At 46.8% G+C, this 24,617-nt stretch overlaps 1 protein-coding gene across 3 annotated transcripts in view; it reads left to right on the plus strand.

Annotated features, from left to right (window-relative positions):
- The first annotated feature begins 3,362 nt into the window (after positions 1-3,362).
- PAWR (pro-apoptotic WT1 regulator) overlaps positions 3,363-24,617 on the plus strand; it is a 69,236-nt gene continuing 47,981 nt past the window's right edge. For 2 of the 3 annotated variants that reach the window (XR_010302038.1, XM_064141968.1), the window contains exons 1-2: positions 3,515-3,649; positions 3,837-4,498. Coding sequence is in view for 2 of the 3 variants with exons in the window: in XM_064141968.1 (XP_063998038.1) it covers positions 3,577-3,649; positions 3,837-4,498 (735 nt within the window). In the remaining variant the exon portion in view is untranslated. Of the gene's footprint in view, positions 3,463-3,514; positions 3,650-3,836; positions 4,499-24,617 lie in introns of those variants that run through there. The other variant, XM_064141969.1, reaches the window with a different exon arrangement.

Raw genomic sequence — 24,617 nt, forward strand, 5'->3', positions numbered from 1 at the left:
TGTCCAACAAGAAATATAATAAGGGGAGATAATAATGAGTAAGAGGATGCCTCTTGGGACATAGTGCCTAATTTGGAGGTGAATACTGTAAAGTGAACATTGGCTGTGCATGTGCCGGTGGGCACGATGAAGTATACAGCTTCTTTTCAGTATGCATTTTAACTGAATGTGTGATTTAAAACATCTTTTCAGTATGAATTTAAAGCTTACCATCCTGGATACCTTGGCAGTTTTCACCTGGAAGCGGTACAAAACTAATTTTTAAGCATTGTCCATGTTTGTTATATAAAATCATTACAGCACAGGCACGTAGAGTTTGTTCCAATTGTTCACATATGCATCTGGTCCTACATCATAGAATCAGCCAGGCTGGAAGAGACCTCCAAGATCATTCAGTCCAACCTAGCACCCAGCCCTAGCCAATCAACCAGACCATGGCACCACTAAAATGAATTGTATTTCTAAGCCTTAAGACTATCCTGAAGATTTTTTTCATAATGAGAGAAAACTGCTGTTCTAAATCTGTGTGCAAGCTGTTCAGCTGTCCTCTTCTGTGACAGAGGAAAACATTCAGCACTGTATTTAAACTGTTTGGGACTTTATCCCTGAAAACTCTTCATCGGAAAACCTTATTGAGATGCAAACATCTGACAGTCAGCATTTTCCTATTGGGCACTTAAGCCCAACCTCACTCACTACAACATAACTTCTGTTAATATATAACAGGCTGCAGGGAATACAGACTTTTTGGCACTGAAACCCCCCCCCAAAAAAAAAAACCAACCCATAAACATCACCCCCTCAAAAAACAAAACAAAACAAACAAACCCAAAGCAACAATCAAAAAAAAAAATCAAAACAACAAAACCAACCAAACAACAGGAAAAAAAACACAATATTTTTTATAGACAGTTAGAGAAACAAGATAAAAATCCAACAGCAACAGTAGATGCAGCTAAAGCCTGCCAAGAACACCCCCTACACATAGGAAAGGTGGACAGATAAGATGTGAAGTGCGGTAAGCACATCGAAGCATTGCTAGCTGCTAAGGGCTGTCACAGAGACAGGGATCCAGGCAGCAGCTGGGGACACCTGGGCTGACCGAGAACTGAGGGTATCCTAGGAGCTAGAACACAGTGCAGTGTATCTCCTTGTAAGCAACGTGCTGTAAATAATGACTTTCTAATCTGATTCTCTTTAGTCATCTTCAGTCAGCTCTGCTGCTCAAGGAATGTAACAGCGAAGGGCAAGATAATGGTACTGTCACAGAGAAATGATTCTCTCAAGGAAGGCTCTTCATTGTATAAAAGGAAAGACAGACAAGAATTCACATGAAGGAGCCCTTTTTTAACATTGTGTTTTCTAAAAGGAAATGTAATAGAGTAGTTCTCTATTTTACCTACAGATAAGAGTGCAGGTAAGTGTGTTTTTTTTCAGGGGAGTGCATAGTCAAAACTTTTGTTAGGTCAGCTTTTGCCAAGTGCCTGCTTTACTAATTTTGTACTCCTGAATATTAAAGAATGTAGTTAATACAGGAATATCTTCCCACCATCTACTTTTCTGCCCATTCCAGCACAACAGAGAACAACTAATCTGGTTGGGGATTTTGCCTTAGCTTGAAAAGGTAAGAGGTTACATCTGCACTGTGGATCCTGATACTGTAACTTCCATGTACACAAGCATTTAAACACTCCTTCAAAACTAACTGCTGCACCAAAAAAAAACCCCAAACCCTAAGATCAAACCAGAGCAGAAATCAGATATGAGTTAAGTGAAAAGTCCAAGTAAATGAAGAGCAGAGAAGGTTGGTAGGGTGAGATAGTGCACACTGCTGTGGAAGAGAACTTGCTTGGATTACGCCTGTTATTTGTACTGCAGGGTGCAGAGAGCCTGATACTTGAGGCCCCACACTGCTAATAGTTTTAATCTATCTGTAGATCTATGTAATCTAGGTTATCACTTTCTTCCTTTTAAATAATCTATGTCATTGCTTTCTGAAAAGACAAAACAAAAACCTGCAAAGTTTATATTCTGAAGTCCTAATTAATGGTATTAACCAGGCACACAAATTCAGAACTGAATGAGGAAGAAGTGATGAAAAGGCGAGAAGGTGCTCACAGCCATGCAAGCCCAGACTCCGAGTTCCCTCTGCCTCTGACATCAGCTTGTATCCTGTACTGAACCTGCTGGAAAGGTAGCACTGAGACACTCCTTTGCTCCCCTCCTCATACCCCTTATACAGCAAGATTAAGCAAGCTGTAAATCTACTGAAATAGCAACTTTCTAAAGTACCCCAAAAATTCAGGCTGCTACCAGACACAGTGAATCCAGCCAAACCAAAAAAGCAGTGTTCTCAGCAGGTTTAGCCACTTGATCACCTACACAACCTATACAATGGATCATGCCTGTGTGTTCGGTGTTTTCTAGTAACCCAGCTGAGTTTCCTCGCTCAAGGCTGTGTCATTTATAAACAAGACATCTTTGGAGCCTTTGCTCGATTGGTGGAAGCCCCCTGAATTCTTGTTTCTCACATCATGAAAACACAGGCTCTTTCCCCACCTTCCGCCTGCGGGAGCAAACTCCACGAAATAACTTGAGTCTGCGCAGCGGAGGAGCGGACGAGACGAAGTCACTACGCTGCGAGATCAACTTAACTTCAGGCTCTTGCCACTGTGCACCGACCCCATTAAACGGCGGAGCGAGGGCAGCTGCAGCCACCGCGTTCTCAGGCCAAGCAGGCGCTGCGCCTCGGACGCGGCGTCCAGCTAATGACAGCCGATGCTTGGCCAAGGCGGGCTTTACATGCGGCTTCTTGCCTTCCTTGTGGTGACAGCTGCCGACGGTACCGGGGACCGCCCGAGGGCCGATCCCCCGGGTACCTGCCCCACGGTTAGGTGGCCCCAAGCCGGACGCGCCGGCAGATTCCTTAGCTCCCTTCGGCGGAGACTGCCCAGCAGGTGCGAGGTGGGTTTGGCGCAGCGGGGGGGGGTGACACCAGACCGCCTCCCCGGCCCCTCGCGGCTGGGCTCGCAGCGCCCGCCCGCCGCCCGCTGAGGGGAGAGCTCCCGCGGCCGCGCTGCACTGGCCGCGAGCGCGGGGCGCGCGCTCCCTCCCGCGCGGCGCAGGTGGCAGGGCAGGTGGCAGGGCAGGTGACAGGGGCTCGCAGCAGGCCGGCACCCGGCCGGCACCCGGCGCGGGCGAGTCTCGGCGCGCACCGCACCGCGCCGCACCGCACCGGGCCGGGCGGGGCCTCTCCGCCCTCAACCCCATTGTTGAGGCCATCTAGACAGTTTCCGCCCTGGCTTCGGCTCTGGCCGCGCCGCGATGGGGAAAGGGGAGGGAGGGGGATCTCGGGAAGCTTCGGGGCCGCGCCGCTTCTTCCGGGACGGCGGGAGGCGGTGCCGCTCACCTGGTGCCGCTGGCACTGGGGAGCGCCTGAGCTGCGGCCCCGCCGGGCGGGAGGTAAGCTCCTGACGCCTCCGCCCCGCCCCGAGCGGGAACGCGGTCCCCCGGCAGGCAAGCGGGCGGCTGGGGGATGGTACACGCTCCAGCCTCGGGGGCGAGGGACAGCGCTTCATGGGCGTCGTGACCGCGGGCAGGCTTTGGCGATCGGGGGTGGCGAGCACGCCCAGGGGGGCCCGCGCCGACGGTGAGGGGAGCCTCGGCGGGCGCGGAGTGCACCACAGAGGCTGGGCACATGGTCCCAGCCGCGGAAGGCTGGCGTGAGAGGGTGGCTCGGTGATGAAGGCTCGTTCCCGGGAGCCGGAGAGTTGCGGCGGGAGGAGGACGGGCAGTCCTGCGGGACGATTCACATCTCCCCTTTTGTTTCTCTGCAGGGTGTTTGTGCTTCTCTGACTCTCTCTCTCCGCCTCCGTGTCTCCTGCCCGCCCCGCCAGGACCTCTCCTCTTCGGGCGGCAGCACAGTTGCCTCGGGGCGGGTGGCGGCAGAGGTGCTGGTGGGACATTCTTAACCGTTCAGCCCTCCGGGAACATGGCGACCGGCGGCTACCGCAGCGCCGGTGGCAGCACCACGGACTTTCTGGAAGAGTGGAAAGCCAAGCGGGAGAAGATGCGGGCGAAGCAGGCGCCGGCAGCCCCTGCGGGGGTGGCCGCTGCAGGAGAGCCCAGGCCGGCGGGGGGCTCCTCCTCAGCCGAGCTGAACAACAACCTACCCCCCGGCGGCCCCGCTGCCCCGTCCGACCGTGCGGCGCCCCCCGGCGGCGGGGCCGTCAACTGCGTCAGCCTCTCCAGCGCCGCCTTGGGCCGGGCCGCCCCCGCCAAGGAGCCACAGTCGGCCCTGGGCGGAGGTCGGGGGGCAGAGCCTGCCGCCAAGCCCCCTCCTGCCGCGGCGCCTGGTTCGCCCGAGGGTGAAGAGAAGCTGACCGCCAAAGGAAAAAACTCGGGTCCCAGTGCCAGGAAGGGGAAAGGGCAGATCGAGAAGAGGAAGCTGAGGGAGAAAAGGAGGTCCACAGGTGTGGTGAACATCCCGGCTGCCGAGGTAAGCCTGCTGGCGGGGGGGAGAAGGGGGGAAGTGGCAGCTGCCGCCGCACCTGAGTCGCTGGCGAGTGCCCTGTGCGGGTGGGGGGCTCAGCCCGCGGGGGCGCGGCCGTGCGCACCGGCGCTGTGCTGCCGAGCGCTCCGCGGGGGCTGGCGGCGTGGGGGAAGCTTTCTCCGTGCGCCGTGTGTGTGGAGGAGCGCAAAGACTTGCAGGCAGTGCAGGGGGCTTGCTGCGCCGTGTCCGAACAGGCAAGGTGCCGTTCCTTCGTGTAAATGAGACCTGCCCTGACCCGTGTCTCCGTTTCATGTCTTCTCGGTGGGAAAGGGTAAATTCCAGGGTTTTCGGCAGACACGTGCCTGGGAAAAGTATGGTCAAAACAACAGTAATGCAAGAAAACTGATTTATCACCTCTGAATGCGTGTTCAGGTGTAAATATTATTCCGTTTAGAACCCAAGAGTTTCATGCACTGGAAAAAATGTAGTGGTTTAAAAAACCACGTTTTTTTCAAAGGCAGAAGAAGATGTTTTTATCAGCCAACGCCACTGTCCTTTGTGGTTTGCTAGTAGTATAAACGTCTGGCATTGATTTATAATGCTGCTGGAGGGATTTAGAGGAATGATAACTAAGTCTTCAGCCTTTTTTTTTTTTTACTTAATAAAAAAGGCTCAGGAAACTTTGAACAAAGCTGGGGTTTTGTCTACAGTTTTGCAGCAATACCGATGGCCACCATCACTGCAGGAAGAGCTTGTAGTTTTAGCAGCATAGATAGATTGCTAAAATAACGCTAGAAAAGTAAGATCTTTGTTCCTGCAGCAGCAGCAGCCGCAGATGAAAGTGTGTTCTCCATACGTGACCTTTTTTTGTGACTATCTGAAGGGAGGTTGTGGCCAGGTGGGGTTGGGCTCTTCTGCCAGGCAACCAGCAACAGAACAAGGGGACACAGTCTCAAGTTGTGCTAGGTGAGGTCTAGGCTGGATGTTAGGATGAAGTTTTTGCTAGGGAGAGTGATTGGCATTGGAATAGACTGCCCAGGGAGGTGGTGGAGTCACCATCCCTGGAGGTGTTGAAGCAAAGCCTGGCTGAGGCACTTAGTGCCATGGTCTGGTTGATTGTGTAGGGCTGGGTGCTAGGTTGGACTGGATGAGCTTGGAGGTCTCTTCCAACCTGCATGATTCTATGATTCTGTGTGCTTTCATAGCAGACAAGGAGGTGTTGGAAGGTGAGAAGTCAGTTTTAGGAAAGTGGAAACATTTCAACGGTGTCTTTTTTGAGAATAATTACTTGCATAATGTTTTGTTTGAGGAGATGTGTTTTGGCATAGATCTTTAATGTTCTTGCTTTAGAAAATGAGGAATACAAATGAGTTCTTTAATTGTCTGGCCTCAGAGTATGCAAGCTTCCTGGCCTGTGGTTTGTTCGTTTTGTAGAAAGCTCTCAAAACACCTGCCCTCCGTGCTTCTGTGGCAACTCTTAAAATGGTATGTCTTTGCTGTCAGAACTACACCAGCTCTGGCTCAGTTAATAATGGGATTGCACTTTGCAGCAAGAATTGTACATCGTTGTGCAGTCCTTGCTGCAAAGATCTGATGTTGCTGGACCATGTCCAGACAAGGGCCACAAGGACGATCAGAGGGCTGGAGTGGCTCTGCTATGAGGACAGAATCATGGAATCATAGAATCAACCAGATTGGAAGAGACCTCCAAGCTCAGCCAGTCCAACCTAGCACCCAGCCCTAGCCAGTCAACTAGACCATGGCACTGAGTGCCTCATCCAGGCTTTGCTTCAACACCTCCAGGGACAGCAACTCCACCACCTCCCTGGGCAGCCCATTCCAATGCCAATCACTCTCTCTGACAACAACTTCCTCCTAACATCCAGCCTAGACCTCCCCTGGCACAACTTGAGACTGTGTCCCCTTCTTCTGTTGCTGCTTGCCTGGCAGCAGAGCCCAACCCCACCTGGCTACAGCCTCCCTTCAGGTAGTTGCCGGCAGCAGTGAGCTCTGCCCTGAGCCTCCTCTTCTGCAGGCTAAACAACCCCAGCTCCAAGCTGAGAGAGTTGGGGCTGTTCAGTCTGGAGAGGAGAAGGCTCTGAGGAGACCTTATTGTCGCCTTTCACTATCTCAAGGGGACCTACATGAAAGCTGGGGAGGGACTTTTTACAGTATCAGGTAGTGATAGGACTGGGGGAATGAAGCAAAACTAGATGTGGATAGGTTCAGACTGGATGTTAGGAAGAAGTTCTTCACCATGAGAGTGGCGAGACCCTGGAACAGGTTGCCCAGGGAGGTGGTGGAAGCCTCATCCCTGGAGGTTTTTAAGGCTAGGCTTGCATGTGGCTGTGAGCAACCTGATGTAGTGTGAGGTGTCCCTGCCTATGGCAGGGCAGTTGGAGTTGGAAGATTCAGTGTACCTCATCTTTGGGTGCTTTTTGTTTGGTTGGTTCTTTTTGGTGTTTTGGTTTTGTGGTGTTCTGCTGTTTTTTTTCTGCTTTTTGAGACTAGTGTGTTAGTTCTTTGAATTAGTTTTCTGACCCAGTGTTCCTTTGGTATTTTTTTTAAGTGATGTGGTTTGGGGTTTGCTTGTTCCATAGGTTTGGTGGTGGTGGTTGGGGTTTTTGTTTGTTTTGTTTAAAGATTGCTCAAAATACACTTTGCCTTCCAGGGGAACATGTTGCTTGCTCAGCAGCCATTAGAATGTCTCACACAATTATGTGTGAATTTGCTACTTTCATTTCTGATGCTTTAAGGGTGGTTGATTTATGAAGGTTAACATATTAAGGCACCGAAAAGGAAGTTCTGCCCCTTTTGTTCATTTCTAGGGGCCTAATAACTTCTCATTAGATGCTAGGTGTATGTAGTTTTATCATGCTGTAAGTGGTGACTTGCTTGTAGTATGTGCTGAATTTAATCACTTAGTACTTGTAGCTCTGTGTGGAGTGTATTTGAAAATTACTTTTCAGGAGGTGTGCTCATTTAGAGCTTTATCAAACCTGGTGAATGGCCTAGAGATTAAATCTTAAGAGCTGGGGATGTTTAGCTGGAAAAAAGAGGTGGCTGAGGGGAGATCTCATTGCTGTCTACAGCTACCTGAAAGGTTGTGGAGAGGTCGGTGCTGGTCTCTTCTCACAGGTAATTAGTGATAGAACAAGAGGCAATGGCCTCAAGGTGTGACTGGGTAGGTTTAGAATGGACATCAGGAATACTTTTTTCCCAGCATGAGTGGTCAGGCATTGGAATGGGCAGCCCAGGGAGGTGGTAGAGTCACCAACCCTGGATGTGTTTGAAGATTGTTTGGGTGTGGTGCTTGGGGATATGGTTTAGAGTGAACCTTGTAGTGTAGGGTAATCAGTTGGACTTGGTGATCCCGAGGGTCTTTTCCAACCTGGATGTTTCTGTGATTCTGTGCTTTATTGTATTTTATTCAAGGAAATAGTCTTTACACCAGAGTTGCTGTTTTGTGCTGAACCTCTCTCTGTTATCAGCATGCTGCTGTGGTGGAAAGTGATGCTAAAGGGAGATTCTTATACTCTGAAACTAAAGTGAGTGGGTAACTGTGAACAAAATGCACTTACAGGAGACATAGTGTCTAGAAGCTTCTATACCCAAAGTAGAATAGAAAACCTGGTTTTACCCCAAAGAAGTAGAGTCTTACTTCACTTGCAGTGCAGCTGGAGAACTTAATGGAATGGAAGGTGGTGGAATAAGGAAAGTAGGTTTGTGTTGTCTCAGTTATCTTGAAATGGACATGACTGTTAGCAGATCGTTATTTGTTAATGATTGATTTCTGTTCGATAGGAATGTGAAAGAGTGAGAGCTCAAACAGTTCTGTGTCCTGCATGTATTTTGTATTGAAGTCAGTGGAGGGCAGAAACCAGAGTGTAGGGAAAGCTGTGAAACCAGATGATGACAGGTTGGGGGTAGTGGTGATGATAGATACAGAGAAACTGTTGTGCTAGAAGTAAAGGCTGATTTTTATCTTCTCAGCAGTGCTCATCTAAGTAATATTGGCTTTGGAAAATGACTTCTGAAGTACCTGCAAGTTTATTTTTTCAGTTGTAAAGTAGTTTTTTGATAGTTTGTTGAATCTTAAATTGATTTCACTCTAAGTATTAAGTGCTGTGGGATTTGGGTTTTGCTGCCTCCTAACAGTTTTCCAGTTTGCAGAAGGTAGCTAAATTGTATGTAGTTATCTTTACTACCTAGGCTTCCTTCTTAAAAATGAAGCTTTTGTATCCATTTTTAGCAATGTGAGATGCATTTCTCAGTTTGTACTCGGTCACTTGATGCAGGTGTTTAGTTTACTTGTAGCATCATTACAGCTGTGCAAGTCATCTGTAGTTCCCATTACACTACACTGACAGCACATTGAGAGGATCCACATCTAGGGTGAGAGTTATGTTTTGTATTACAGCAGTTCTGTCCTACTGCAAGCAAAACAAGCTGCTCTGGTGAAAGTGCAGCTTTGCTTTTGCAACTGTTTGCACTGGAGGGTTCTGCTGGCGTAGCTCTGTGGGTACATTTTTCTTCTGAAGCCCAGCTGGAGTAACAGCTATTTTTGTGGTTACCTTTTTTGAAAGGTGTATGTATATAATCAAAACCTTGGTCCATCTAAGGACAGTTAGCTGGATTTTATTTAAAGTGTGGTTATATACAAAGCTTACATTTTCACATAACCAGATGGAAGTCATCTAAATTTAGAAGTGCTCCTCTGTTAATAAGAGTGATGAAGTGATGAATGATTTTAAAAGGTGTGAAAGCTTTGATCTGTGTATTTTGCACATGAAGCTGCCAAATTCAAGACACAGCAGTCTCCTGACCTGCTTGAGGGAAATACTGAAGATACTAATAGAGGAACAGGTAGAAGTGATGCAAATATGGGATCTGTATGGGATATTTAGACAGTTTATGCTAATCTCTGGTCTTTTTGTGAATGGCAATGTGAGTATGACTTCTTGAAACCGTGCTGTTGGCTTGCCACCAAGACTGCCTGCCTCTTTTAGAAGGTGGTGTTTGGCAGGTTTCAAACAGCGTTTAAGTAAATGGAGAGTAATGAGCTCTTTCTGTGTGGCAAGAGGGGGTGCTGAGTTGTGTAAAGTGATAGAAAGTAGCTGTGTTCCAGCTGCAAAAACTTCAGGAAAAGGTAAAAGCCAAATGTGTCAAGCATAGTAGTTAGTGGGTACATTGCAAAGGAATTGAAACCCTTCTCAGAATGGCTTGAAACTATATAGAGGAGTGGAATCCTGTGGTATTGCTTCTGGGTCAGAAGTTGGACTTCATCTTTCTTAGTGATTGCTCACCTAGGATTTAGTTGTGATGGTTTGGGTATTAGCCACCACCACCCACCCCCCCCCCCCCCCCCCCCCCACTTTGGAAAATCACCCAGACTAGACTCAGCCACTCTGGAAATTGAATGAAGCTTTGCATTGACAGTTTAGCACAATATACAAGCAGATATTGAGAATATATATACAGAAATATGCAAGGTAAAAGGTAATACAGAAACACAGCAGCCCTCCCAGAACCTGAGTCCCCAGGAAGAGCTCTCAACTACCCTTCCACCTTCCTCCCAACCCTCTACCTTACCCAAGACTTTGCCTTATGCTCAAGGTAGCTTGGAGGGTCAGCCAGGGGGGTTAGGAAGCAGATGAATTAGTCACACAGATGGCAGGTTAGGTTAGGTTAGAGAGAGAGGTTCAGCCCCAGAGAGAGAGTGACTCTGTTATCTGTATTCTTGTTGTTATCCATCTCAGCAAGCCTATGAGTGCAGCAGCCATCACCACTGTTTCCTTTTCACAGCCTAGCATCTAATTCTTCTCACCAAAATATCCCAGCTAGGCTCAAACCAGCACATAAGTTAAATGAAAGCAGTTCCGTCCCTCTCCTCGTATTAATGAGGTTGTGCCTTGCATTGTATATCTCTGAGCATTTTCTTGCAAAATAAGTTGCTGCTTTTTGCATATACTAGGGGAAAAAAGGCCTTAGTGCTTTTCACAGTACTGGATAAAGCCTCCTATTTCTACCTCCTGATCATCACCATCCTTGCAGAGGTATTGATATTATGTCTGAAGTCTGAAATAGGTATATTTGATGTGAATGCCTATTCATGATGTGGTAGGCTTTGTAAGCACATTCATCTTAGGATTCCATTTATCACTGTTCCTTCAAACATGATGGGGAAAGAAGGAAAAAGTCTTTTCAGATTTTGAAAGAAGAATTGCATTGAGATTGCTTTGCTGTTGATGCCTTTGTGACTTCTGATTTTGACCAAGCCTCAGTGCAGTACCTGTTCAAAGGCCATGCTTTTTTGTATTTTCTTTCCATCTTTTTTTTCAGCACATGATAAACTTACCTACTTTTGGTGGTGGTGGTTGGGTTTGTGGTTTTTTTGGTTTTGTTTTTTTTAGAATATGCTTTAATATCCTGACAGTTAGGTAAGGGAAGCTCTTTGGTCAAACCTTTCACAGAATTTCTTAGATTGGAAAAGACCTTCAAGCTCATCGAGTCCAATCCTTAAAAAAAAGCCTGCACCAGGCACTTAGTGCCATGGTCTAGTTGGCTGGATAGGGCTGGGTGATAGCTTGGAGTGGATGATCTTGGAGGTCTCTTCCAACCTGGTTGATTCTATGATTCACACTGACAAGTCCTTGACCAAACCAAATCCCTCAGCACAACAGCTCATCACTGTGAATCACTATGGTTGGAAAGGAGCACCAGCATCATCCAGTCCAACCTTCATCCCAGCAGCCTTCATCACCAGAGCACAGCCTCAAGCACCACATCCACTCTCCTTTTAAACACCTCCAGGGGTGGTGACTCCACCACCTCCCTGGGCAGCCTGTGCCAGTGCCTGACCACCTGCTCAGGAAAGAACTTCCTCCCAACACCCAACCTAAACCTCCCCTGATGCAACTTGAGGCCATTTCCTCTTGTCCTATCTTTAGTAACTGGGGAGAAGAGACCAGCTCCAGCCTCACCCCAACCTCCTTTTAGGTAGTTGTAGAGGGCAATAAGGTCCCCTCTCAGCCTCCTCTTCTCCAGACTATACACCCCCAGCTCCCTCAGCCGCTCCTCATAGGTCATGTTTGCCAGACCTCTCCCCAGCCTTGTTGCCCTTCTCTGCACCCACTCCAGCACCTCAGTGTCCCTCCTATACTGTGGTGACCAAAACTGGACTCTTAGGCTTAGAATTGACTTAGAATTCTGGAATTGAAAACTTCCCAGACTTCTAACAGCTAAATCACTGCATGTGCACTTCACAAAACCAAGATCTCTGTGCTCTAGGTAATAGTGTTTTGGAATAAGACTGGGCAGTGCAGTAGTTTTCCAGTGGAAAAGATGTGTGGAAGTCCTGTCACTTCTCTTGAAGTTGAAATGGGCAACTGTAGCCAGGTGGGGTTGATCTCTTGTGCCAGGCAACTAGCAACAGAACAAGGGGACAGAGTCTCAAGTTGTGCCAGGGGAGGTTAGGCTGGATGTTAGGAGGAAGTTGTTGTCAGAGAGAGTGATTGGCATTGGAATGGGCTGCCCAGGGGGGTGGTGGAGTCAACGTGCCTGGAGGAGTTCAGGCAAATCCTGGATGAGGCACTTAGTGCCATGGTCTGGTTGGCTAGGGCTAGGTGCTAGGTTGTACTGGCTGATCTTGGAGGTCTCTCCAACCTGGTTGATTCTATGCCTTGAGGAACTAGATCTAGTCGAAGAATGTCTTCATTGTGAGACCCTGGAACAGGTTACCCAGGGAAGGTGTGGATGTCCCTTCCTTTGGGGTGTTTCAAGGCCAGGCTGGATGATGCCTTGAGCAACCTGGGATAGTGGAAGGTGTCCCCTGGACATGGGGGGAGGTTGGAACTAGATGATCTTTAAGGTCCCTTCCTACCTAAACCGTTCCATGGGCTTGGGTATTTGTACATCTCTGATGGCAACTGGATTTGGACAGACCTTTCTGTGCAACTTGTAAAATAAATAAGTGGGTTCCTGTGTAAATGTAGTTTCTCTATATCCCAGCAAGAGCTGGTGGGAAACAGATTCTTTTTTTTTCCCAAGGAAAGATTAAAACAAATCCCACCCCAACTTGGATATGATAATATGAATTGATATTTACAATATATATTGGCACAAATGTCTCATACTTCTTACTTTGTTGCATCCTTAGTTGTTTTCTAAGTCCTCTTGTAGCTTGAAGTATACAGAGGACTGTTGCAAAGATTGCTGTGATGTGTTCAGCTCCACAGAAGTTTTTACTGATTTCTTATGCCTGCCTTTATCTGATTTATGTTTATTGCATATGTGCAAACTTGTATACATTTTTCTCTCATTCTTTTTGTTCTATGCTTTTTTGGAGTAGTGTATTTAAAGACTTTCCAGTTGGAAGACCATAGGTGGATGACTTTTGTTTCCCATGCTTCACAAGGGCATAAGAAATGAAAATAAACCCCACAACCCTGATGTTTTACTTCTGGATTTTACTGCCTATCACAGAATGTCAGAGGAACCTCCAAAGCTCATCCAGTCCAAGCTCCCCCCAGAGCCCAATCACCTATACCAGATCACACAGGAACACATCCAGGCAGGTCTTGAGTATCTCCAGGGAGGGCAGCCTGTTCCAGCGTTCTGTCACCCTCACAGGGAAAAAAATCCTCCTCATTTCCATGAAACTTCCTGTGCCTCAACTCCCACGCATTACCCCTTGTCCTGTCATTGGGCATCACCCAGCAGAGCCTGGCTCCAGCCTCCTGGCACTCAGCCTTTACATATTTATAAACATGAATGAGATCAGCCCTCAGGCTTCTCTTTTTCCAAACAGCACAGCCCCAGCTCCCTCGGGCTCTCCTTGTAACAGAGATGTTCCAGTGCCTTAATCATCTTTGAGTCTCTGTGCTGGACTCTCTCAAGCAGTTCTATGTCCCTCTTGAAATGGGAAACCCAGAACTGGACACAGTATTCCAGATACTGCCTCACCAGGGCAGAGTAGAGATGCAGGAGAACCTCTCTTGACCTACTAACCGCAGCCCTTTTAATCCACCCCAGAATGGCATTGGCCCTTCTGGCCATGAGACCACACTGCTGGCTCATGGTCAACCTCCCATCAACTAGAGCTCCCAGATCCTTTTCCCCTTTGCTGCCTTCAACAGATCAGTGCCCAACCTATACTGCTACCTGGGTTTATATTTGATCTGCATGCATGCTGCTAGGAAAAATGGCAACATTTAGGTCTGCTATTCATAGAATCAACCAGGTTGGAAGAGACCTCCAAGATCATCCAGTCCAACCTATCCCCTGCAAATTGCATCACCTTAGACGTGGCCTCTTAGATATGGTGCCTAATAGGAGAACATCATCCTGGTTGGAGCTAAGCTTGCAAACCACACCAAAGCATACCAAACAAACAAAAAACCCTCAGAGAAACAAATTAAGTGTTAGATGCAAATTTAGATGCAAATTCTTAACTCTCACCCATCCTCAAACAGAAATGTGTACTAAGCACAGGCTGCACACAGTATGGTACATTGTACATTATCAACAATCACTTTGAACCTTGAAGCCTGAGACGAGGCAAGAGACCTGCAGAAGCACAATCTGTGGCAGCACTGGGTGCATTGCTTGTTGCAGACACTGAATTTAAATGCACTTATGATCAGAAAAGAACACAGAAGCTCTCTAGTCCAATGTGGTTGCTCAAGGCAGGTTGGAAGAGACCTCCAAGCTCATCCAGTCCAACCTAGCACCCAGCCCTATCCAGTCAACCAGACCATGGCACTAAGTGCCTCAGCCAGGCTTTGCTTCAACACCTCCAGGGACAGTGACTCCACCACCTCCCTGGGCAGCCCATTCCAATGCCAATCACTCTCTCTGCCAACAACTTCCTCCTAACATCCAGCCTAGACCTCCCCTGACACAACTTGAGACTGTGTCCCCTTCTTCTGTTGGTGGTTTCCTGACAGAAGAGACCGACTTGCAGTGTACTAACCACTCTAATAAAGCATTCCAGTCAACTACACTGGAATTGGGCATTTTGAGCATACTCAATTAAATTAGGGGCCTGCCCTTAACAATCAGGTATTTAGAGGCCTGCATAGGGGTGCTTCTGAAAAATGGCATAGCTAGAGTTTAGCTGGTCCTAACACCGCTGTGAAAGAATTTCCTGTCCAGCCTATGTCTCTGTGCTTTTTATTTGTGACTAATCGAACAAATTGGTAAAGTCCTGAATAATGCTTTGTGAGCAAGGTCTTGTAATGACAGGATGAGGGGCAAGGGGTTTAAACTGGCATAGGGGAGATTCAGACTGGATGTTAGGAGGAAGTTCTTTACAGCAAGGGTGGTGAGACACTGGAATGAGTTGCCCAGGGAGGTTGTGGCTGCTTCCTCCTGGATGTGTTTAAGGCCAGGTTGGATGAGGCCTTGAGCAACCTGCTCTAGTGGAGGTGTCCCTGCCTATAGTGGGGGGTTGGAGCTGGATGATCTTTAAGGTCATAGAATCAGCCAGGTTGGAAGAGACCTCCAAGATCATCCAGTCCAACCTAGCACCCAGCCCTATCCAGTCAACTAGACCATGGCACTAAGTGCCTCATCCAGGCTTTGCTTGAACACTGTTCCATGACTGTGTGAACTTCATGAACACCCCATCCCTGCAGGTGTTTAAGGCCAGACTGGATGTGGCTCTGGCCAACCTGATCTAGGGTAGGGTGTCCCTGCCTGTGGCAGGGGAGTTGGAACTAAATGACCCTTGTGGTCCCTTCTAACCTTGACTGATTCTATGATTCTATGAACTCCTTTAGCCAGAAAGAAAGAGAAACCCTAAGGGCAAATTTGGTGAAATGGGAACTAAACTAAACATTAGAAAAACTTGTACCATGAGTGCTCATAAAAGTATTTCTATCCTGCTGAAGATTACCTGCCTTGTAACCATCTTGTATGAAATGGGCACCTCAGGCAGTCGACTTTTATTTTTAGTTATTTTCAGCCTGAGGCACAACCTGAGGAGCATCTTAGTATTTGAACAATCATCTTCAGTCTGAAACTTAACTGGGTGTTTCAATATAATCCCATTTTGTGGCTTCACTTCTTCCTTTCAAGTTGAAAAAAAAGTAATAATTGAACTGGTCGGATGTCAGATCAGTGTTTGTCAAACTTGCCTGGAGGCTGTTTGAATGCAGGTGTTGCTAAGCAGCTTAACTCTAGAAGCCACTTCTCAGAGCATGTTACATTTTTTATAAGATGCTAGAATGTTGGAGAATCAAATCCAGAAATGTAAAGTATTACTGTGTTTATGATGCTCTTCTGCTTCCTGGTTTTGGTCTTCATAACTTTTGTTGTGTTCTGTGTAGTTAGAAAGATGTAGAGGGTAGTTGCGTGTTTGCATTCATAGAATCAGTCAGGGTTGGAAGGGACCACAGGGATCAGCCAGTTCCAACCCCCCTGCCATGCCCAGGGACACCCTACCCTAGAGCAGGCTGCACACAGCCTCAGCCAGCCTGGCCTTAACCACCTCCAGGGATGGAGCCTCAACCACCTCCCTGAGCAACCCATTCCAGCCTCTCACCACTCTCCTGCTCAACAACTTCCTCCTCATGTCCAGTCTGATCCTACCCATCTCCAGCTTTGCTCCATTCCCCCCAGTCCTGTCACTCCCTAAGAGCCTGAAAAATCCCTCCCCAGGTTTTTTGTAGGTCCCCTTCAGGTACTGAAAGGCCACAAGGAGGTCACTTCGGAGCCTCCTCTGCTCCAGCCCGCACAGCCCCAACTCTTTCAGTCTGTGCTTACAGCAGAGCTGCTGCAGCCCTCTGAGCATCCCAGTGGCCCTTCTCTGGACACACTCCAGCATCTCCACATCCTTCTTGTAATGGGGGCTCCAGAACTGGATGCAGTACTGCAGGTGGGGTCTCATCAGAGTGGAGTAGAGGGGGAGAATCACCTCCCTGGCCCTGCTGGCCACACTTCTCCTGCTCTGGTTGGCTTTCTGGGCTGCAAGTGCACACTGCTGGCTCCTGTTGAGCTTCTTGTATTGTCCAACCTAGCACCCAGCCCTAGCCAGTCAACCAGACCATGGCACTGAGTGCCTCAGCCAGGCTTTTCTTGAATACCTCCAGGGACAGAGACTCCACCACCTCCCTGGGCAGCCCATTCCAATGCCAATCACTCTCTCTGCCAACAACTTTCTCCTAACATCCAGCTCATACCTCCCCCTGGCACAACTTGAGACTGTGTCCCCTTGTTCTATTGCTGGTCGTCTGGGAGCTTGTGTACCATTGTAAAGATGTTGCTGTCAAGGCTCTTTGTAACAGATGGTGCCTTATGACTGGAATTTAGCCTGCACCATAATTTCCTAGCTCCCTTCACATGTATGAACTACTTGTAAGTCAGCATGCTGTTATGAGCTTCATAGAGAAGTCTAAGAAGTTAGCTTAGAGGGAATGGTACTGGTGTGGGGTACCAAGTATGCTGAAGAGGAGGTGCAAGAGCAGCCTGGATGAGGTGGGAAGCAGCAGGCTGTCCAAAGAAGCATGAGGAATTCAGCGGTAGGTCACAGATGTTCATGCATGGAGATAGCCACCTGAGTCTGAAATTGGCTTGAATCAAGTGTAGTTGATTTGACTTGGAGGTCTTGAGCTTTCAATCAGCTCTGGGTGCAAGGAGGGGCATTTTTTCTGTCTGACAGGCAGCCTCCAGAGAAGATTTTAAATAGTATGCTCTATCTGCTCCTTTGTTTTGCACATAGAGGAAGCTTGTTTGAAAACAACGTTTTTGCAGTTTACTTGGCTTGCAGTTATGGAAATCTGTACCCTAAAATAATTGGGTCTGAGAAAATGCTGAATTTTCTAGCCAATGTTTTCAGGAGTTAGCAGCTGCCAGTCGAGGCTGCTTTGATATGTTCAAGTGCAAGTAACACTGAAGAGTTCTTGAAAACAAAATGACTCACTTTATTTTCCACTTTTTACTTTTAAGCACTTGATTAAAATTTTAGGAGTCATGCATCATGGCTGTAAGGTGCCTTTGCCTAAATCTGTTGTAGCTGCAGGTTTGATTCAACAGGAACAATCTCACTGGCATGTTCAGTCATGCCTTAACTGTATGACAAACTAAATGCCTGGAGCCGATAGAGATAACAGCAACTGGGGACTATCTCCTAGCAAAGAGACACTGGCTGATTAAACAATCGTGTTCATCCCTGGTATTCCAACCCTTTCATTTCTTTCTTCTCTCAAAATTCTGGCACTGTCAAATGCTGGCAGTAGTAGGCACTGGTAATTAAGAGAAGAAAAGATGTGAAGCCTATGTACCCCAACAAGTTCATTCGAGGTAACAATTTATCATATCAGTACAACATTTCTCCTTGAATGTCGAAAGGTTTTAATTCATAGTAAATCTTTTTCCTGAAATAGCAGGAAAAAAAACCCAAAACCAAAACACAAAGGACCAAAAATAAACCACCAAAAAACCCCCACAGCAACCGAAAAACCCACAACAAAATAATCCTCCAAAAACAAACAGAAAATGAGGGGAAAAAAAAAAAGCAATGAAACAAACTCAAAAATCAAAGCAACAAAACTCAATAAAAAACCCCATCTACTGAACGGGAGTAAAGACAGTGACCCATTGGAAGTGCAGCCAGCAAGCTCCTGGAGCCTTTCTTTTTGCATGTGTGTGATGAGGGAAGGTAGGAGAGTGGATAAGCAACTAGAATAATCTTTAAGATTCTGTTTCAACCATTTCTTACAAGGGAAAAAGGGGCAAAGGGAACTGCATTTGAATCTTTGCTTGGCTTAAGCAAGCAGATGAATTTTGGCTTTTGCAGAAGTGATTTGTTTTTTTAATTTCTGGGTTTTTCTGCTTCCCTAATTCTCCATTTATCTCAGTAGTTTGTTTCTGACTAAAATCTGTTAAGAGCCTGCAGGAATTGTATGATTTATTGCTGTTCATTCTCTGCCATAGCATACAATTCAATTAAATGAGAGTGTTTTCATTAGCCTGGCAGCTGTTTAATTCTTCAATTCACCATGACCCATGGGTATGTATTTCCAGAGATTTATTTCTTATTTGGATCTTCTTTCTTAGTACAAGTTTGTAGTGTTGATGCAAAACTGTGCTTGGAGGGGAATTTTTGTTCAATTACCTTCCAAAGTTGGCATTATTTTTTTTTCCTCCTTTTTAAAGACTGGGAACTCTGAAATAAAACACCCTTTCAGATTGTGAATGCATAGTGCATGCTTTGGACTTCTTTTTTTTGTCTCCAGGTATGTCTGAGGTAGAGCAGAGGTCAAATGTTAACCATCTCCTCAAGTTACGTTTCAGATTAAGAGGACATGAATGTCAGGAATTTGCAGGATTGAGTTTAGTGAGGCCAGCAATGTCAAAAGTATTAGCTGAAAGCGTGAGGAGGGGGAGAAAGGAATGCAGTAAGAGGGAGGGGGATATTGTGGAGAATTCAAGCACATTTCGCTCAGAACAGGCCAAGCAGTGTGTGTGTACTTCTCAATTAAGAATCAGTTTATTACTTGCAAAATGTTCTGGCTTTGAACAAAACAGTTGCTGTTGTCTGAGGGTTTTGTTGCTATTGTTGTTGCTGAAATGTTTTAACACCTTTAAAAGCCCACATTATAAATAGGTGGAAGTGTAATCATGGATGTTTAGCATGGTTTTGGTGAGGGTTTTGGTTTTTCTTTAATAGGGAACCTTCTCAAGAATGCACTTGTTTTCTGCCTAAGTGCATTTGCTGCTTGTAATTGTAGTGAGTTTATAGATGAGTGCTTTTTTCTTTCAAGACCAGTCCTCTTCAGAAGATGGAACTGTGTGATGGTTTGGGTGTTCCCTGCTCCCCCCCCCCCACTTTGGAAATAACCCACACTAGACTCAGCTGGCTCTGGAAATTGAATGAAGCTTATACTTACAGCTAACACAATAGACAAGCAGATATTTCCAATATAGACAGAAATATATAAGGTTGTAGACTTGCTGTCTACAACTACCTGAAGGGACATTGTAGCCAGGTGGGGGTTGGCCTCTTCTCCCAGGCAAGCAGCAACAGAACAAGGGGACGCGGTCTCAAGTTGTGCCAGGGGAAGTCTAGGCTGGATGTTAGGAGGAAGTTGTTGGCAGAGAGAGTGATTGGCATTGGAATGGGCTGCCCAGGGAGGTGGTGGAGTTGCTGTCCCTGGAGGTGTTGAAGCAAAGCCTGGCTGAGGCACTTAGTGCCATGGTCTGGTTGACTGGCTAGGGCTGGGTGCTAGGTTGGATTGGATGATCTTGGAAGTCTCTTCCAACCTGGTCAGTTCTATGATTCTATGACTTAAGAAGCCCTTCTCCATGTGCTCTTGTGCTACAGTCCCTCTAGTATATTTTCTTCCTGTTATTTATTTCCCTCATTTCAGAAATGAACTCCCATTTTGTGATTTTAGTCATGTTTTAATGGCACTAAGACAAGCATAAAGCATTACTGGTTTTGTTAGTATTCCTTGCTCTTGGTGGTGGTGCACAGAAGCATATCTGGGACAGTTCTTTTTTGTTTCTCCTAGTTGGAGTTACTGCTTACCAGGAGCATAGAGGTTTAGGGTTTGTGGAGTGTTTGGGTTTCTTTTTTTGGGGGAAGAGTTTTGGGTTTTTTTACATTTTGCTTGTTTGAGCTTTTTTGTGTTGCTTGGTTTTGTTGGGGTTTTTTGTTGTTTGTTTGTTTTTCCTGTTCTTTGTGGGTTTGGAGTGTGTCAGTTTTGTTTTTTAGGGAAAAAAAAGAGAATTGTGTTGAGAATCTTGCTCAAAAGTAGTTAAAGTGTACATTATTCTCAGCTCCTTTTCTTTCCAGATGTTTCAAGGGCCTAGGGAGCTTAGTTAATTCAGCTGTTCTTTCAAGGATGGAATCAAGATGGATCCAGAAGGGATATGTCCAATACCCTAATTCTAAGTAGGAAATGTTTTTTTTTTTAAATTTTAGGTTGTTCCTCATTCCTTAAACTGAAGCATTTTAATTGCTAACAGAACCAAAAGAATTTCTAGCACCAAAAATAGTCACCCTTTATTTGGCTGGATATGTATTTACATAATTCTAGTATTTTAAGAGTTCTCCCTCTGCTTGCAGCAGCCATCTAAGGCTCATCATCTTGGTTGAATAGGCTGCACACACAATATGTCTGTTCTTCAGTGTGCTCGTTTGAGCCTAGCTGGGATATTTTGTTGAGAAGAATTAGATGCTAGGTTGTGAAAAGGAGACTGTGGTGATGGCTGCTGCACTCATAGGCTTGCTGAGATGGATAAGAAGAACATAAACATACATAAGGCAGTTGTTTGCTCTCTGCCTTTGGGGCTGCACTTCTCTCTAAATTAACTTCTTGTCTGTGTGACTAATCCATCTGCTTCCTAACCCCATGGCCGACCTTCCAAACTCACCTTTAATGTAAGGCAAAGTCTGGGGTAAGGTAGAGGAGTGGGAGAAGGTGGAAGGGTGGTTGAGAGCCCCTCCTGGGGGGGGTCCATTGGAATGGGCCCAGGGAGGTGGTGGAGTCGCCATCCCTGGAGGTGTTCAATCAAAGCCTGGCTGAGGCACTTAGTGCCATGGTCTGGTTGACTGGCTAGGGCTGGGGGATAGGTTGGACTGGATGATCTTTGAGGTCTTTTCCAACCTGGTTGATTCTATGACTCAGGTTTCTGGGAGGGCTGTTGTGTTTCTGTATTACCTTTTCCCTTGTCTATTTCTGTCTATAGCTGTATATAATGTAACTATCTGCTTGTACATTGAGCTAAGCTGTAAATACAAAGCTTCATTCAATTTCCAGAGCTGGCTGAGTCTAGTCTGTGTGATTTCCAAAGTGGGGGGGGGGCAGGGAACACCCAAACCATCACATTAATCTGCTGTTAAACCAAAAGTCGTGTAAGAATCTCCAGGAATCAGCCATTTCCCAAGAGTGTGACTCCTGAAAGATGGTTTGTTCTAACACACTGCTTTTGCATCCCTGATGTGCTGCATGTCAGAGTAAATTAGAGCACAGTTTATTCATTCTGCTGCTGGGTTTTGAATACCTGTCACTCTTTATTCTGCAGACTTCATTAATAGTATTGGACCATGAGGAAAGTTCTAGGTCACTGGCCCTATCCCCGTTAGTGTTAATGGAGCCCTTTTTAAGTCTACTGGAATGTGAAGAATGAAGTTTTACTTCCTTTTTTGGGAAGTCCTAATTTTTGCCAGTTGTCTGATTACTTCAAGCCTCTGCATTGCTTTAAGCAACAAAAGAGTTTTGCTAATTTATTTACTCTGAATAATTAGAATTTGCAACACAAAGAAATGACATTTCAGCCTCAGCCTTTTAGGAAACTAATTATCATGTATATGAAGATTTCCAAGAAGATGGGAGCTGAATGCTGGGAGGATTGGATCTGAAGGAGGCTGGTTTAAGTTTCTTTCTTATGTTAAAGCCTGTTTTTATTCTGATGCCCTGAGGGCAAAAAATCTTTTAAGATCAGTATGCCTCAAATTGTATTACAAAAATAAATAAATCAGACATTGGATTTGAAATGGGGATCTACAAATCCAGTCTTTAATGGATGTGTCTCTTCGTGTAAAGCTATCTCTTCGTGTACTGTACTCAGCACTGCTCAGGCCACACCTTGAGTGCTGTGTCCAGTTCTGGGCTCCTCAATTGAAGGGAGATGTTGAGGTGCTGGAAGGTGTCCAGAGAAGGGCAACAGAGCTGGTGAAAGGGGCACTTAGTGCCGTGGTCTAGTTGATTGGCTCGGGCTGGGTGCTAGGTTGGCCTGGATGATCTTGGAGGTCTCTTCCAACCTGGCTGATTCTATGAAAGGCCTGGAACACAAAGCCTATGAGGACAGGCTGAGGGAGCTGGGGGTGTGCAGCCTGCAGCAGAGGAGGCTCAGGGCAGAGCTCATTACTGTCTACAACTACCTGAAGGGAGGTTGTAGCCAGGTGGGGTTGGTCTTTTCTCCTAGGCAACCAGCAACAGAATAAGGAGACACAGTCTCAAGTTGTGTTGGGGCAGGTCTAGGCTGGATGTTAGGAGGAAGTTGTTGTCAGAGAGAGTGATTGGCATTGGAATGGGCTGCCCAGGGAGGTGGTGGAGGCACCATCCCTGGAGGTGTTCAATCAAAGCCTGGCTGAGGCACTTAGTGCCATGGTCTGGTTGACTGGCTAGGGCTGGGTGCTAGGTTGGACTGGCTGATCCTAGAGATCTCTTCCAACCTGGTTGATTCTATGATTCTATGATATGTTACTTTAACACTAGCAGCTTCGACATTCAGATAGCAGAGGATTTGATGAAGTTAGGCTCTCGAAGAGTTTTGCGAAGTACAATGAAGTTTAAATTAGAAACAAATTTGAAATAAATATTTTTCTCTAAGGGTAGAAAACCCCAAACCTTCTCATTATCTTAATTAAAAATGCACTTTGCATGTTGATGGTTGTCTTTCTTCAAGGGAAAGGATCAGGAGGAGGGAGAATGTTCTCTTTTTTCTCTGTGCTGGTATGACTGTATCCAAGTTACTATCCCTACCCCAGGTTTTGTTCTGTAGCAAACTCATTTAAATCCTCCTAGGAATGCACAGTATCCTTGCCAAAGGCTTCCACAGAGCAATTGAAAGCTCTGTTTCGAAATAGACATTCTTTACAAATTCCTCAATTAAAATTTTGTCTTTAAGAATAGGCTATAATAGTCCTGTGCTTTGTGGCAAATAGAGGTAAATGTTTAGTCTGTGCTGTTGACTGAGGTAAAAACTCCACATGGTTAGCTTTGCCAGTAGCTCAGCTCAGAGGAGGGAGACGTTTGAAGAAACCCAAATTAAAGTACTGGAGGTGTGTAATAAATAAAAGAAACCCACTGAACTGATTAAAATTGATTGAGTTCAGCATCAGTAAGTTTGCAGATAACAGCAAGCTAGGAGCAGGTGTGGAGCTGCTGGAGGGTAGGAGAGCTCTGCAGAGGGACCTGGCCAGGCTGGATGGGTGGGCAGAGGCCAATGGGATGAGATTGAACAAGGCCAAGTGCAGGGTTCTACACTTTGGCCACAACAACCCCAAGCAGCACTACAGGCTGGGGACAGAGTGGCTGAGAGCAGCCAGGCAGAGAGGGAGCTGGGGGTGCTGGTAGATAGTAGCTGAAGATGAGCCAGCAGTGTGCCCAGGTGGGCAGGAGGGCCAATGGCATCCTGGCCTGGATCAGGAACAGTGTGGCCAGGAGGATAAGGGAGGTTATTAATGGAAACATGAGTGGAGCTTTAATGGTTTCAAGAAAAATGAGTTCCATTTGAAAGATGTGGAAATTTTCTCTTAAAGCCGTAGTAAGAGGATACTAAACCCCTAGTACATAGGGTATGCTGTAATAGCTATGTGGCCTTGATTTCAGTGGGTATTTCTTTCTAAAACTAGGTGCATGTGTTAGCAGGAGAGATTACTGAGGTGAGGAATGCTAAGTATACAAGATTTAAATTACATTGTTAATACCTGTGGGAAGACCAGGAGTAATGCAATACAAGTGTCAGGAGGAGTGGGAATCAGAATCAACCAGGTTGGAAGAGACCTCCAAGATCACCCAATCCAACCTAGCACCCAGCCCTAGCCAATCAACCAGACCATGGCACTAAGTGCCTCAGCCAGGCTTTGCTTCAACACCTCCAGGGACGGTGACTCCACCACCTCCCTGGGCAGCCCATTCCAATGCCAATCACTCTCTCTGCCAACAACTTCCTCCTAACATCCAGCCTAGACCTCCCCCAGCACAACTTCAGACTGTGTCCCCTTCTTCTGCTGCTGGTTGCCTGGCAGAAGAGCCCAACCCCACCTGGCTACAGCCTCCCTTCAGGTAGTTGCAGACAGCAATGAGCTCTGCCCTGAGCCTCCTCTGCTGCAGGCTGCACACCCCCAGCTCCCTCAGCCTCTCCTCACAGGGCTCTGCTCCAGGCCCCTCACCAGCTTTTTTGCCCTCCTGTGGACACCTTCCAGCACTGCAACATCTCTCTTGAATTGAGGAGCCCAGAACTGGACACAGCACTTAAGGGGTGGCCTGAGCAGTGCTGGGTACAGGGGCAGAAGAACCTCCATTGTCCTGCTGCCCACACTGCTCCTGAGCCAGGCCAGGATGCCACTGACTCTCTTGGGCACGTGGGTACATTGCTGGCTAATGTTCAG

The sequence above is a fragment of the Pogoniulus pusillus genome, chromosome 4, assembly GCF_015220805.1.
Source record: "Pogoniulus pusillus isolate bPogPus1 chromosome 4, bPogPus1.pri, whole genome shotgun sequence".
Lineage (NCBI taxonomy): Eukaryota > Metazoa > Chordata > Aves > Piciformes > Lybiidae > Pogoniulus > Pogoniulus pusillus.